Below are 14415 nucleotides of genomic sequence, written 5' to 3'. Positions count from 1 at the left end.
GTTTGGGAAAATCACACAAACTTTTTCCCTCACCCCCAAATTTCTGTGGCCAACTCAGAGAGCCAAATGCAACAGTCCTGATTGGGGGCATCTGAAACTGTGAGATAGATCACAATCTCAACTAAGAATGCTATGAAATGTAAATTATAGTTATGGAAGAGTGAAAATTCACATAATTGCATCAAAATGAAAAGGGAAACAAAGTATGACTGAGCAACATCTTGAGGGGAAATTCCCACAGCCAGATGAAGTAAATGGTCCCCTACGTGGAACAGGGCTCCTTTCCAGGCGAGCCCCATGAATTTATCTTACAGGGACACCAAGCTCCCATCCAAAGCCCATCTTAAATTACTGTTTTCCCTCCAGTGAGCCACTTCCCCCCACTGTGGGAGATACTAGTATGTTCTTGGCTAGGTTAATAATGACACAAATTTCAACAAGTCTTTCTTTGTTTTTAGAAAGCTATCTTCTTTAGCTGCCTTAAGCACTTTTTTTTAGGTAAATGGCAACAAAGGAAACAATTCCTACAGCCATTAAATCTTAAGTGGTTTAAGATTGATTGTATGGCTCTGACCCTTCTTTGCTCGCTGTACAGGCCCCGGCGGGGAGCCAGGACCACTGGGTTGAGTTCCTATTCTCTCATTAGCTAGGTATGTGACCTCCAGCAAATCTAACCTTTGGTCCAGCTCCTCCATGGGAAAATGAAGATGGCATCACTTTCTTCACCTATCTCAGCATGTAAAAAGCTTTCGTTGAAATAGGAGATGTGATAACACCTTGAAAAATTAGTTTAATATGAAGATAAAGCAGGGTTCATTTTTTAATCTGAAACCTTTGTTAAAAAGTATGTTTTTATAGACTTCAGAGAGAGGAAAGGAGAGGGAGAGAGAGGTAGAAACATCAATGATGAGACAGAATCATTGATTGGCTGCCTCCTGCACGCCTCCTATTGGGGACTGAGCTTGCAACCCAGGCTTGTGCCTTGAGTAGGAATCTACTGTGACCTTCTGGTTCATAGGTCGATGCTCAACCACTGAGCCACGCCGGCTGGGCTATATTTCCTCTTTTACCAATGACTAGTTCACATCCTTCGCCCACTTTTTCATTTTTTATCCACATTAATGAAATTATTTTGTTTTGTCAAGTTTCCATTGAAGCAACAATAAAACACTCACCGGAGTCCATTTTATTGGATTGATTTAAGTATTTTATTTAAAGAAATATTTAAAGAAAGATTCTGAAGACTATAGTTTATTGATAGGAAAAATATAAATCATACATTTTTAAAGATCATTTTGTACTGACATTATAGAAACAGACTTCTCCAAATAACATGATTGGTGTTGTAGTGCTACCAGTGAATGCATCCTACAGGAACATGGCTTTCCCTTCAAATCTGAGTGTATTACCCTTACATAAAAAGAGGATAATAAAAAACACAACTTCAATAAGTTTAATATTTAGTAGACCACATCTAATTTGTTGAAGAGTAAGTTCTTTTATTTACTTCTTCAAGGCCATGATTATTTTTTGCACCTCTTCCTCTGCAGTTTTATCCTATCAAGAAAACACAAACACACAATGAAAATTCACACATTCCTCCTGATACTCAAGGTACTTGGAAGGAGAGCTCCGTTGGGTGAGGGGAGACTTTTTTGAATGGCCATTACAATGAAAATGTGGATTTCTGAGGACCAGGCATGACTCAGATCTCTGAGAACATGAGCACCGTGGAGAACTACATCCAGGCTCTTCCTCCACCAGGTGGAGAGGGGTAGCAAACAGGAAGGAGAGTGTATTAATGATAACACTGCTTTCTTCTTCAACTATCAGATGTGGAAGCAGTCCTAGCCCTAGCAGCAGGATCTGAAGAAATCTGAGATTCCACTGTAAGACCCACACAGGCAAATACACATTTCATTACTGACATCCTCAGGGACTTTATAGGTAAGATTAAAAATCATATGTTTGCCCAGCCGATGTGGCTCAGTGGTGAGTGTTGACCTGTGAATCAGGAGGTTACGATTCGATTCCCAGTTAGGGCACATGCCTGGGTTGCAGGCTCGATCCCCAGTAGGGGGTGTCTAGGAGGCAGCTGATAAATGATTCTCTCTAATCATTGATGTTTCTATCTCTCTCTCCCTCTCCCTTCCTCTCTGAAATAAAGATATATATTTTTAAAAATAATATGTTTATGATTTTTAATCTTATACTTTTAGCCATATGTTTTTTAGGACACCATATGTCATTTCTTTAAAACAAGCGTGTAAGTTAGAAACAGTGGCAATAAATTCAAGGGGTAGGGTATCCTATTCATTTTTATATTTAACAAACATTTACCTATCAGAAAGAATTTGAGGAATGTAATACATTTAAAATAAACATATGAGGAAAATTGGACAACACAGATGTCTGAAGTAGCTGCTAGCCAGATTTTTTTAACGGAAAGTTCTTCAATAGCTTTAATCATAAACATTAATACACTGACTCAATTGTAGTGTCTGACCAACTAGAAGTTTACCTTCTATCAAAACAATATTTTGTGAAGGTTGTGAGAAAATATGATGACTAACCTAGGGTGTTAATGTATTATTTAAAAGAACTTATAAAAACACCATAATCTGTGTTTATCTTTGTTGTCCTAGGGCTAGTTCAGTGCCTGGCACCTAGAAGCCCTAAATAAACGTCTGCTAAATTAGTGGTTAGGTGCTGGAACACAAGAACACTAGGAAACAAAGGTTTACCCTAACCCTGGGGACTGATGATGGCAACCCCACGGACACTCCTCTTGTTCTAAGGTGGGCAGCCTGTCTAGCTGCCATTCGAGGTCTAATCACCCGCACCCCAGAATTATGCTGTCCCTGCTCTTTCTGGTGGGACTTGTCCCATTACCTGCTGTCTCGCACCGAACGAGTATCAGGATGTTTTAACTGCCAGCCCATGATTTGTGAGTTCCTTAAAGACACAAGGGGTCTCCTGGTGAAAGGCTACCTACAGCAAGCTTTAACGCTTCGTAGTTCACACGAAATCCAAGTCGAGAGGGTTTGGTATAGAAGAGGGCTCCAGAGGTATGTCAGCCACGGTTCACATCTGAAGCTGGAGTAGTACTGGTAAAATAATAGCGCTCTTTGGCACCGTCTGGGCTTACCTCTCTGGTAATACAAGGGAGCTGCTCGGCCAAATCACGGAACTTCTTGGCATTCTCTGTTTGCTTCAGGTCCCTGTAACACTGGAAACGGAGAAGAACCAATGTTAAAGGTAATCGCATGTTATGTAATGGATTCAGAGTGATCTTAAAACAGCCGTTTTCATTACCTTGGAAAGGTACATGTAATTGGACTTCGAAAAACCAGGGTGTAGCTCTTCAACCTGATTTTAAGAGGAAACAGAAAAGAGAAAAACAGGGTGATATTCAAGCAACAAAAACCACCAGTGGAGAGGACATATTTCAATACATCAAATATTAACCAAATTGAAGCAAACTGCCCTAAGAATTTAGGTTGGTTGTATCTCATCTGAGTCCTTTTATTGGTTTCAAAGTACCCTGTGGGTACAAAAATAGCTTTTTAGCTTATCCATTACAATGAAATTATTATCATGGTCATAAAGCTTACAAAGCAATGGGATCCTTTAAGGTTTGGGGATTTCCTTGTATAACCATCTCCCCACTTCTTCTTCTCTATCCTTTCTCTCTTTTTCTTTAGAGAACAAAAACAACCGGTCGTGTACTCCCAACCAACTGAGCCACCGGCCAGGGCTCAGACCACTAACTTTTCCAGAAAGCATTCTAGGCAGCCACTAGCCACTGTCCAGAAAGTGCAATGAAATCTAGTTCTCATTGTAGGCTATATTATCTCTAATTCCCTCTCAGTTCTACAAGATTGATCCTTGAAGCACACCCTCTTCCCCGCCCCCCCAAAAATCAGCAGGTACAATTTGTTGGACAATACAATTCAAAGCCTGATTTTGTCTGTATTGTTACAAATCTGAAATCATAGGTGGGGGGAAAATACCTTAGTACCTATAAGAATCTATAATTAGTTCCAGACAAAGATGAGGGGATTAGCACAACAGGAAGTTGGTTATATATGTGGGTATATTACACATTTACATGTGTGCACACACACAGTACTGCTTAGAGTTCTATTCGTATAGCAATTATACATTTTAAGACACCAATGAAAATACTGATTTGGCCTGATGCCCCAAGAATGTGTCATAGACCTGTCTGCAACTTATGGAATGGTTTTTAAAATAACTCTTCCTTTTGGCATCTTTTGATTCTTTAAGATTAAACTGTGTCTATATTAGGCTAATCAGGAGTATTTGAGACCAAGTCTAATACTCAGGGCATACATTCTTTTAAACATATTCCCATGACCTGGAGAGTTGCCCTTGGATTTGGTAATAAGGGCTGTTGTACCTGGGACCTAGGGCATAACCAGCTGCTACTTGGGTTTAAAACATAACTCACATTACGAGAGGCTTAAAACAGAACTAGGATTCAAACTATTAGAGATCTACACCTGGAGACAAGAACAATTTCCTTGACAGGGAAAGGTAGGAAAGACTGACCCAGCTAGAACCCAGTTTGACACTAAAATAATGGATAGACAAAATATACCTTAAGGAAATTTTGCAAAGCTTCTTGTATAGTTGAGGATGGTATTTTTCCAAACAGAGTAGCAGCCATCTTTTTCTCAATCCAGCTCAGTTTTGAGACCTGTAAATACAGAGCAACATCACTCTTAGAAAGTGTTCGCCTTTTGAATGGATAATCTCTCCCCAATTAGATGTTTGTGTGTGTATCTATGTACGTATATGCATATAACATATGTAAATGCTTATCCATAAATAACATATGAGAGATATCAGCTTTATGGTATTAATATTTTACTTCCTTTTTCATAGTTCAAAAAACTCTGAACTCTGAAAGCATTGGCTACAAAACCAATTTGAAATACTTGTAAGAAGATTTTCAAATTGGGGTGTGGGTGAAGAATAATGTTAAATTAACTTTGTTTGTTCATCTGATTCATGACTCTCCGATGATGGCACAGTGTTTCTCGGCATAGAGGTACTACCTACAAGATCCTGCCTTTGCTTTCTTCCCGCCTCCTCTATGCTGCCAACCTGACCCAGAGGGAAGCATCTCAGAAATTTAAACAGATGGACAATTCTCAACCCAGAAGGAATGTAGTAGAGTGAGGGCCCAATTTACATATTCACAAGCCAGGGGACATTTTTTAAACCAATAACCATCAAAATTAAATTCCATATTACTATTTATTTTTTGTTTTAAAACTTTTTCATTTTCCCCAAATATGATTAGATCTTTATTATAAAAGATTAAAAGGACTCAGAAGTGAATACTTAAAAGGGTATTGATGCTCTTAATATTTTTTTGTCTTCTTATTCTATTCATTACCAAAAGCGGTGGGCAAAAATTAACTACTATGTGTGTCCTTAGTTACTGTCAATGTGTTTTTCTCTCTCCTTCATATTTTCCATCCTTTTCTTCCTCTGTTCTGCATTCTAGGTAACTTTTTCAGATCTACCTTAGAGCTGTCTAATGCTCTCTTTGGCGGTGCCCATCTACTGCTACAACTTTCCATTGAGTTCTCCTCTACTGCCAAATGATATACTTTTGCAGGAAAATTGTTTCATCTTTTTCAAATCTACCTGGTAATTTTTATAGTCTCATGCTCCTCATCCATTTTTCACCCTAATTCTTCTTATTTAAAAAAGGAAAAAGAACACATTAGTTAAGTAGCTGTTTAATGTCCTATATTCCATGTTTCCACAACCTAAAGTCCTTTTAGAACTATTTCTGTTCTTTTGTTGTTTCTGTTGCTTGTCATTCCTGGTGGCTTATTCCTCGTATACTGCATTATTTTTGATGGTGAGCTCATCATTGCGGGGCCTCTCTGTGAGAGATTTAGAAGGCCTGTGTGAAGGCACGCTCCTCCGCAGAGGATTAGCATGAGCTTCTGCCATTTGTCCATGGCATGAATATCAGGTTTCATTTTTGCATTAAAATTTCCTTCCTGGGATATTAAAGCCTAATCAAATAATGTACATTCAAGTTCCAGACTCATGTGAGGTTGGGTCAATAGTTTTTAAACTGTAGACGAGTCTCCTACCTTCAAGAAGACTCAGATTCTTAACACTTAAAACTGGAATAAAAACTGCTTATCAGAGATTATTTGAGAAAATTATTATTATTAGAGCTGGTACAGGGTTATTTGAGATAAGAAATGTACAGCATAAAATGCATATCTGGTGTGTAGCAGGTGTTCAACAAAAGCAAGCTTCCTTCTTCATCCCTAATCCTCTTCAAGTCTCCTTTAAAACGTTTCCTTTCTTGCTTACCTGAATTTTCTCATTCAGAAATAGCATTTCTCTTCATGGTAATTTTTTAATGCATTTCTTAAGTATTATTTTCACATTCTGTTAATTTTCCATAAACTAATGTCATTTAAGACCTCACTCTGTCTTAGACTTACCAGGTGCCTTTATTTCTATATGTCTCATGTCCCTTTTTAAATTAAGGTTTTTCAACAAAAGGACAGTGCTTTATTTATCTTCTGGCCAGTGAGCACATAATTTATACTCAATCAACTCTGAATAAAAATCATCCTCCCAAACAACCGAGAGTAGTGCACCAACACAGGCTACATCATGTGTGTAGGTGGCTGATGACCCCCAAGCACAGAGGGAGACAATGTGCCTGCTACAGGGGAAATGAAAGGCAGTAAAGGAAGAAAATTTACATATTATTTAAAATAAATATATAAAATGTAAATATAAAACAAAAATATAAGTTATAAAATATAAATATATAAACTCAAAGTTTGTAATGTTTTTATCTATTTCCCTATAGTAGGCGCTAGGTAAAACAATAAAAGAATGAAAAGTCACTGAAAATATAACATACAATCAGAATATATTCAAATAAGATTTATAGATAAAAACATTCAACTTACAGCATAACAGTATCTTCCATTGAGGTAATACAAAAAGGGTTCTTCAGGTATTAATTGGATTGCTTTATCTAGATGTTGCTGCAAGAAAATCCCAAAGAAATATCATCACCCAAGGTTTCAAGGCAGCGTTGGATAGAACTGTGACTAGTAAATTCAAAGGAGCTTTACAATGTTGTTTCGTCTTCCTCCTCAATCCCTATCATTAACACAACTCATTATTATCAACAATTCATTACCAAACATGATTGCTCAGAACTAGAACCAGAACTGTGACTATGATTTAATAAGACTACAGATAATTTAAAGCCAAAATCCATATATATAAAAGGCTAATATGCAAAGTGTCCCCTCGCGAGTTCGACCAGGAGAATGGGAGTTCGATGGCTCACTATGATGTGTGCTGACCACCAGAGGGTGGGGCGGAACATGGAGGACAACCACCAGCAGCAGCAGTGGTGGGGTGCTGAGGGAGCAAGGGAAGGAGGAGGCAGGTAGGCAAGGAGGCAGGGAGGCAGGGGAACCTGATTGGCCCTGATCACCGGCCAAGCCTAGGGACCCTACCTGTGCACGAATTTCGTGCACCGGGCCTCTAGTGTCACTATAAAAACAGAAAACACCCAGTCACATTATTGTCTGCCTGTGACTTGCCCAGCTAGTGCTTGATTCAGAGGCAAGCTTACAAATATCAAATGGTGGGGGTACAATGGAGGAAAAAATAGCAGAACTGGATGGGAGAGAAATCTACTCCACTGACATCATCTAATGGTTACAGGAGGTTGAAGAACAAAGAACTCTCTGCCCATCACTATAATTACTGAAACTGAGGTGTTACTTATTGAGCTATGACAACTACAGGCACATTATACATAACATGTATTACATTACTTATTTTATTCATCCACCATGGTCATTTTAAGGCTGAGATTGGATTCTACTCTACCTGCAAATCAATATGCAGAAAATGTTAACTAATTAGTCCAGTCATGTTTACAGTATTATTGAGCTCATGGCTAACAGGCTAATTCTCTATCTTTGAAAAAATTATACTCGTCTATGTGACTTCTTTCAGGATCTAGAATAATAATAATCTCTAATCACCCAAACAGTTTGATTCCTTTTGGCACAGTACTATTTGAAGAATGTCATTTCATTTTATTTAAATAAAAAGGATGAATTCCTAGAGGTTAATTTGTTGAATAATTTCATTTAGACATGTTAATATGGCTACATTAAAACATTTTTGCCCCACCTTGGCCCAAAACATTTTTCATATCAAGAAATACCTTGAAGCAATATCCATAGTTGACTTTGTTTTGTAAGCCCTCAAACTCGGATACATAGCCACACAAAACCGCGTACCTGAAAAAAGTAAAAACAGTGGATATTGTGTGAACTTTTATTCAAATACCACCAAATATAACAGTTAAAAAATGTCTTTGGCCCAGCTGGTGTGGCTCAGTGGTTGAGTGTCGACTTATGCTCTAGAAGGTCGTGGTTTAATTCCCAATCAGGGCATATTCCCCGGGTTTCAGGCTCGATCCCGGGTGTGGGGTGCGCAGGAGGCAGCCAATCAATGATTCTCTCTCATTATTGATGTTTCTTTCTCTCCCTCTCCCTTCCTTCTGAAATCAATAAAAAGTATATCTCTAAAAATGTCTTTGAAGTAGTCATTAATATTTAACAAAAGTATTCATGTGGATGCAAGGGCTCTGAAAACAATGAATATTTGACGTGACTGTGAGACCAGTCTCCTCATCTATAACTGAGGATACCACCACCATCTACCTCATATGCATGCTGTGAGGGTAGATACCCAAAACATGTAATTGCTTAGAATACTGCCTGGCATATAGTGAGTTTCAAGAAATGTTAGCTGCCACTATCATCATCGTCATGATTAAAGTCACAAAGAGGCTCTCAGAAAAAAATCTAATCATGCAAGTATTAAACTGAGAAATACATTGGGTCAACAAATCCCTGCTTCTTCTTTAAAAATCAAAATCAAAATGTCATGGCCTCCTTTAATGTCATTTGAAGATAAAAATAAATATGATGACTCAAACTAAATAAAATCAAAGGTTAATTGTAGAATATGCTTTTTCAAAAAATTCCCCGTGTCCTTCTATCCTTCCTTGGAAACCCTGCATTACCAGAACAGAGCAGCCCGTGGATTGTTTACTTTTTTTCCCATTGGGAACATGAAATTTACATAAATACCTGACTATAAATTGAGTATGTTGTCTGTTCGGCAGCTTGCTTACTCTAAAAATTGGGGATATATTACTTTTCACATTCCGAGTGCTCTGTCTGTGCAAAAGTCTCTGGAGTATTTATTTCAGAGTGTTTCTGTCTTAGGCAAAATATTCATTTACCTAAGCATTTCAAGAGGAGGTGTTAATTTTCACTTGCATCATCCTAACTGAAACGAAAAAGGGAATTCTGGGTGTTACTGATCTCTGTTGTTTCTGTGGATAAGCGTAACGTTCAAGTATAAATATGAAGTGAACAATTTTCTTATTTTGGAACAGTAACACCGTTTCTGGACACAAAAGATCACATAGTTCACATAACTTAGGCACAACCAATAAAAATGACTACTTTTCAATGATGACTTTTTGACTCCCTACCTTTCCAGGTTCTGCATCATCAATGGAACTGTGACCGTAGAAGCAAGAGTGATGACTAAGCCAACCTACTAAAAGTGATGTGAACACTTACTAGATGAGGAGATACTACTACTCGCAACTTGTCAAATCAGAGTGCATTTCACACACATCCCCGCAGCCACCAGAGAATTTCTGATGAGACGACGGGAGAAAGACTCTCGAGCTCACTGGTGGAAGCCACTACTGTCCCTTCCATGTTCTTTTGAAATGTTCTCTGTTCTGTCATTCCTCCCAAAGAGTTCCAGAATGTGGAGCAAAGTCCCACACAACTGTGTCTCCAAACTCCCCGTTTTTGTTATGGGTGTTGCAACTTATTTGGACTTAAAACCTTAGGCCACTTTTTAAAAAATAAAATTTTGTTTTAAAGTAGCTTGTGATGTTCAGGAAAGGTGCAAAGACAGTACAGAGTTCTCATATACCCATATCCAGTTTTCTCTATTGTTTTCATTACTAGACTATATTTATCACAACTGTACCAATATTGACCTACAATACTGATACATCTTCACAATGAACCAATATCAACAAATTATTAACTAAACTCCACTTTATTCAAATTTCCATTTGTTTGTCCCTAATATCCTTAAATTTTGACACTTTCTCCCCATCCTTCCTTCCATAATATTCCTATTAATTAACGCCTTGTTCTGTATTTTTTAACATGTGAAAACCTTTTGAATTACTACTGTTATGCATCATATGCCCTGTTCCTCCTAATTTGTGTTATTTTCTAACTTCTATATCTTTCCCCATTGACAAAACTACTAACCACGCTAGTGTTTAAGACATAGACCTGGAACGCTAGAATCATCTCTAGATTGAAAGGGTATTGACATTAGCTATTCTGTGGAATAATGAGGCCCAAACCCTCCTGTCAGCATGGAAGCCCAGAAGCTTGCCCACATTTCTACATCCTGTTCACAAAAATTTTAGGAGTGAACTTGCCTTAATGCCTTGCTTAAATCCAGATACACTGGCTCCATTTCCCTATTCTATCTACCAGCAAAGCAAAGAAAAAAAGACCATGTCACATTTTAAGAAAATCTATGTTGGGTCTATTGAACGTCCTTATCCAGAGATTCACAGAACAACCCAACTAACCATCAGGGCTGGAATCAAAGGAAAAGAATCTATGTTCACCGATCTACAGCGGTGGAATCAACCTTCTATTTTCTGAAAATGAGAACTACTTAATGCACATGTAGTAGTTCTAGGCTTTTATAGTGCTCTCAGCACATTCTCTCCAAGTTACTCTTAGAAAGGAAAAAACACGATTTATGAATGTCATTACATGAAATATGTACATTTTCCCTTACAAATAGTCTGTCACTAGAGTCTTTTTTTTTTTTTTATAATCCCTTCTGAAGTCTGCTTCTTTAAAGACTAAAGTACTACTGATCTTCCTACATATCATAAATTCACAGCACACCTGGCCACTTTTTCCCAAAGGATCACCACTTCTTTCCTGGCAATCAATTCCACCTACATCTCTGGGTGGGTGCTGTTGTTTTCTAACTTGTTCAGCATTAAAAATGTAATTTAAGTTGTAACTTCCTAAACTCTCAAGTCAATGGGAACCCTGAAGAAAGTTAATTCACAACATGGTCTATTGCCTCCATCTAGAGGTCATTCTAACTACACGCATCTTGACAAAAATTCTGTATTTTATTGGCATTGATATGGAATATATCTTTAATAATGGACAAACAGTCTTGTTTCAACAACTACTAAAACAACTCCGTTCATTTTCATGCAGCACTTCTGGCTGAGCATGAAAGCTATTTATCCTGTACAAAAGCAGAGGAAGAATAATGTGAGAGAGTATTTAATAACTGAGTATTTAAGAATATAAGCTCTGCCTTTGTTTTTCCATTTGTTGTGTGAACCTTGGTTATTAATCTACTCATCAACACACACAAAGCCTTGCTTACCTCATCTATAAAATGAAAACAAGTTGTTCTGTGAATCACATGCTCTGAGGCATGTGGATATAATTTGTGAACAGTAGAGCACAACAAATATGTAAGACATTATTTATAATTAAGGTCAGGCCAATTTGGCTAACAAACTGCAAATCCATTGGTGATTTTAGTCTCTTGGTTCCAGAACACAAAGCTTGGGTAGCCTTAAAGTTACAAAGCAATTTAATTCTGGAAAAGATGAAGATGAAAAACAAGTCTTTAAAAGAATATGGTTTTTCAGTTATTCCCTCAATGTTAGTCTTTTACGATAATTATTCCTAAGGATTTCGTCTTTTATTTCACAATGAAGGCTTATAAACCATCACATAACCCTGTAAACCATGGGTCTGCAAACTTGCTGCAGGGCCAGCTAGCAACCATGTTAGACTGTGAGGTCAGAGCGTCTCTGTTGCAACTATTCAACTTCATCACTACATTTTGGTTAGAAACAAAGCATCATTTTAGCTTTGTTTTTTTTTTTTTTTTAAGTTATGTTAAATTAGTTTTAATTAGAATTTATCAAATTCCAAGCCCCTGGACTTGGTAGATTCACTTATAAAATCTTCAATGAAAGTTCACCTTAAATGTATTTAAAATATACACAATGAAAAATGCCGGAGAATAAACAGAACAAGAACAGCTACTGTTTTCTACTAAATAGGTTTTTCAGTGAATGTGACAGACAGGTTAAATAAGTCAATCATATTTTTACATTTCGTTCACAGAGGCATGTGAGAATTTGAAGGCTGCATAAATTCTACGTACTTACCACAGATGACAATGTCCATTCATGGGGGCTCTAGTAACAGCTTTTTCACCTAACGTCCTTCCTGAAAGATAAACGGACTCACAATTAGTACCTCTGTGTGAGTTGGTGGAGGGTAGATTATTGAATTAAATTAGTGGTTTCCAAAGTATGGTCCCAAGACCAAAAGCTTCACTGGGAAACTTGCTAGAAAAGCAAAAGTTTTGACCACAGGGGAGTGTTTAAAATGGAGGACTCTCAGAACATTTAACATTGATATACTTTAATTTTCTCAGTAGACATTAAAAAAAAATCAGTTTGTTCCCTGTGGTTAAATTTTTATTTACCTTCAAGTTAATAAATGTCTTGTCTACATTTTGTCTATGGCCTGCGGGATGAATTGCTGTGGAAAAACGGTCCCCACAAAGCGGGTGGTGAATATGTAAAGAACAAGAGTGGGCTGCCTCCCACCCTCCTCCCACCGAGACAGAATGATGGTGCAGAGGTCAACTGGCAAGGAAAACTACGGTGCGGGGAAAAGGAATTACCGGAAGTTTGAAAATATTTCTTTCTTGGAAATAAAGATGACAGAAAGAGAGATTGGAAGGAGGTCTGGAGGGCCCTGCCTGCCTGCTGCTTCCTCCTCCTGCTGTCTTAGACAAGGAAAGCTTGGAAAAGAGAGGGCTTCGGGATGCAGGAATTAAAGAAGTTTAATGTCAAATTATTACCCTGAAGGTCGTCATGGAGATGGCAGTTAAGGAGCTTTTTGCCGGAAAGGGTTTTGCTATGCAGTGCGAGTCCAGGGGACATGCGTATGTATAGACAGCTTGACATTCTGGCTGGTTTTCTTTCGTTGTTGTTATTACGGAAAAGTTCAAAAATATGCAAAAGAGTATAGAGGACAGTAGAAAGAACCACCATGCACTTATTACTCAGCTAAAACAATTATCTGCTCAAGGCTAATCTCATTTTGTTAAGATCAATTTTGAAAAAACATTCAAGTCTAAGTAGTTATTTCTTCGTGGCACCTGGAGTTCTACGATATAGGAAGTAAGAGCGTTATTTTAATTGCCGTGAAAGACTATTGCCTCTGCCTGGTATTGGTTCTTGAAAATTACCACTTCATGTCTCTTCTGAGGTTTTATAAACATTAAAAGCTAAAATCTGAGTTTTTTAGTCGCCTATTCTTTTATGCTCACGTTTTTAAAGAACATATACTTTAGTCCTAAAAAAAAAAAAATTTCCTGTCCTTAGACTATGTGTATTTTTTAGTACCAGGATATACTGAAATAAAATAAATATGTTAGTTTTAGCTAAGATACTTTAGCTTTAATTAAAATCCATTAGTGTTTTATTATTGGCAACAATTGTCACTTGAGGATAATCAATCTTTACAAAATACTTACCGATATTAGCATAATGTTTCTTTTCTTCTGTATTTGTAGATAGCTCATACATGTCTCCATAAGCACGAACTAACCGCCAAATAAACTCTATTTCATCTCTAAACTGAAAAGACAGACCTGCACGTTAGATTAACTCACTCACTTGACCAGACTATAAATGTTTTCCACTGTAACATCAAAAAGATTAGGGAGGTAAGCTGGTATTTCTAGATGACTGAATCTATTCCTGTGCATATAACATTTTGAATTAAAATATTCCTGGCTACAGAATGTGATTTAATATAGTGTTACATGTGGAACTGAAAACTAAGTAATACTATCCAGGCACTAGCTCCCACCTGTGTGGAAGAGAGCACAGACAAGTGCCAGAGTCCATACATCCCCGGGGTTGTAGTATCTTCTCGTTTACTTTCTAAGTTACCGACTATCGATATGATGCTTCAGTGGACATTTCAGATAATATCGGTAAGTTACTACAGGTCACATATGCTCAAAAGAGCAGTCTTTTTTTATTTTTAACCTAAATTACTTAAATATAATCCTGGAGATTTAAAAACGTTTAGACAATGTGCTTAGAGTTGCTAGATCCTCAAAGATCAGGATTGTTCATGGGAAAGAGATTTCTTGCTCCTTGAGATACTGCAAACCCTT

General features: G+C 37.5%; 1 protein-coding gene across 3 annotated transcripts in view; it reads right to left on the bottom strand.

Annotated features, from left to right (window-relative positions):
- Positions 1-1202: 1202 nt before the first annotated feature.
- The window catches only part of RMDN2 (regulator of microtubule dynamics 2), a 34285-nt gene continuing 21072 nt past the window's right edge, over positions 1203-14415 (bottom strand). For all 3 annotated transcript variants that reach the window (XM_079792711.1, XM_079792709.1, XM_079792710.1), the window contains exons 4-11: positions 13765-13867; positions 12383-12443; positions 8270-8345; positions 6987-7064; positions 4625-4723; positions 3316-3369; positions 3149-3229; positions 1203-1557 (exon numbers count right to left, since the gene is read on the bottom strand). In XM_079792711.1, the coding sequence (XP_079648837.1) occupies positions 1504-1557; positions 3149-3229; positions 3316-3369; positions 4625-4723; positions 6987-7064; positions 8270-8345; positions 12383-12443; positions 13765-13867 (606 nt within the window). In that variant the 3' untranslated portion in view covers positions 1203-1503. The remainder of the gene's footprint in view (positions 1558-3148; positions 3230-3315; positions 3370-4624; positions 4724-6986; positions 7065-8269; positions 8346-12382; positions 12444-13764; positions 13868-14415) is intronic.

Source organism: Cnephaeus nilssonii (genome assembly GCF_951640355.1).
Source record: "Cnephaeus nilssonii genome assembly, chromosome: 15".
Lineage (NCBI taxonomy): Eukaryota > Metazoa > Chordata > Mammalia > Chiroptera > Vespertilionidae > Cnephaeus > Cnephaeus nilssonii.
This window is presented reverse-complemented; position numbering and strand designations above follow the sequence as displayed.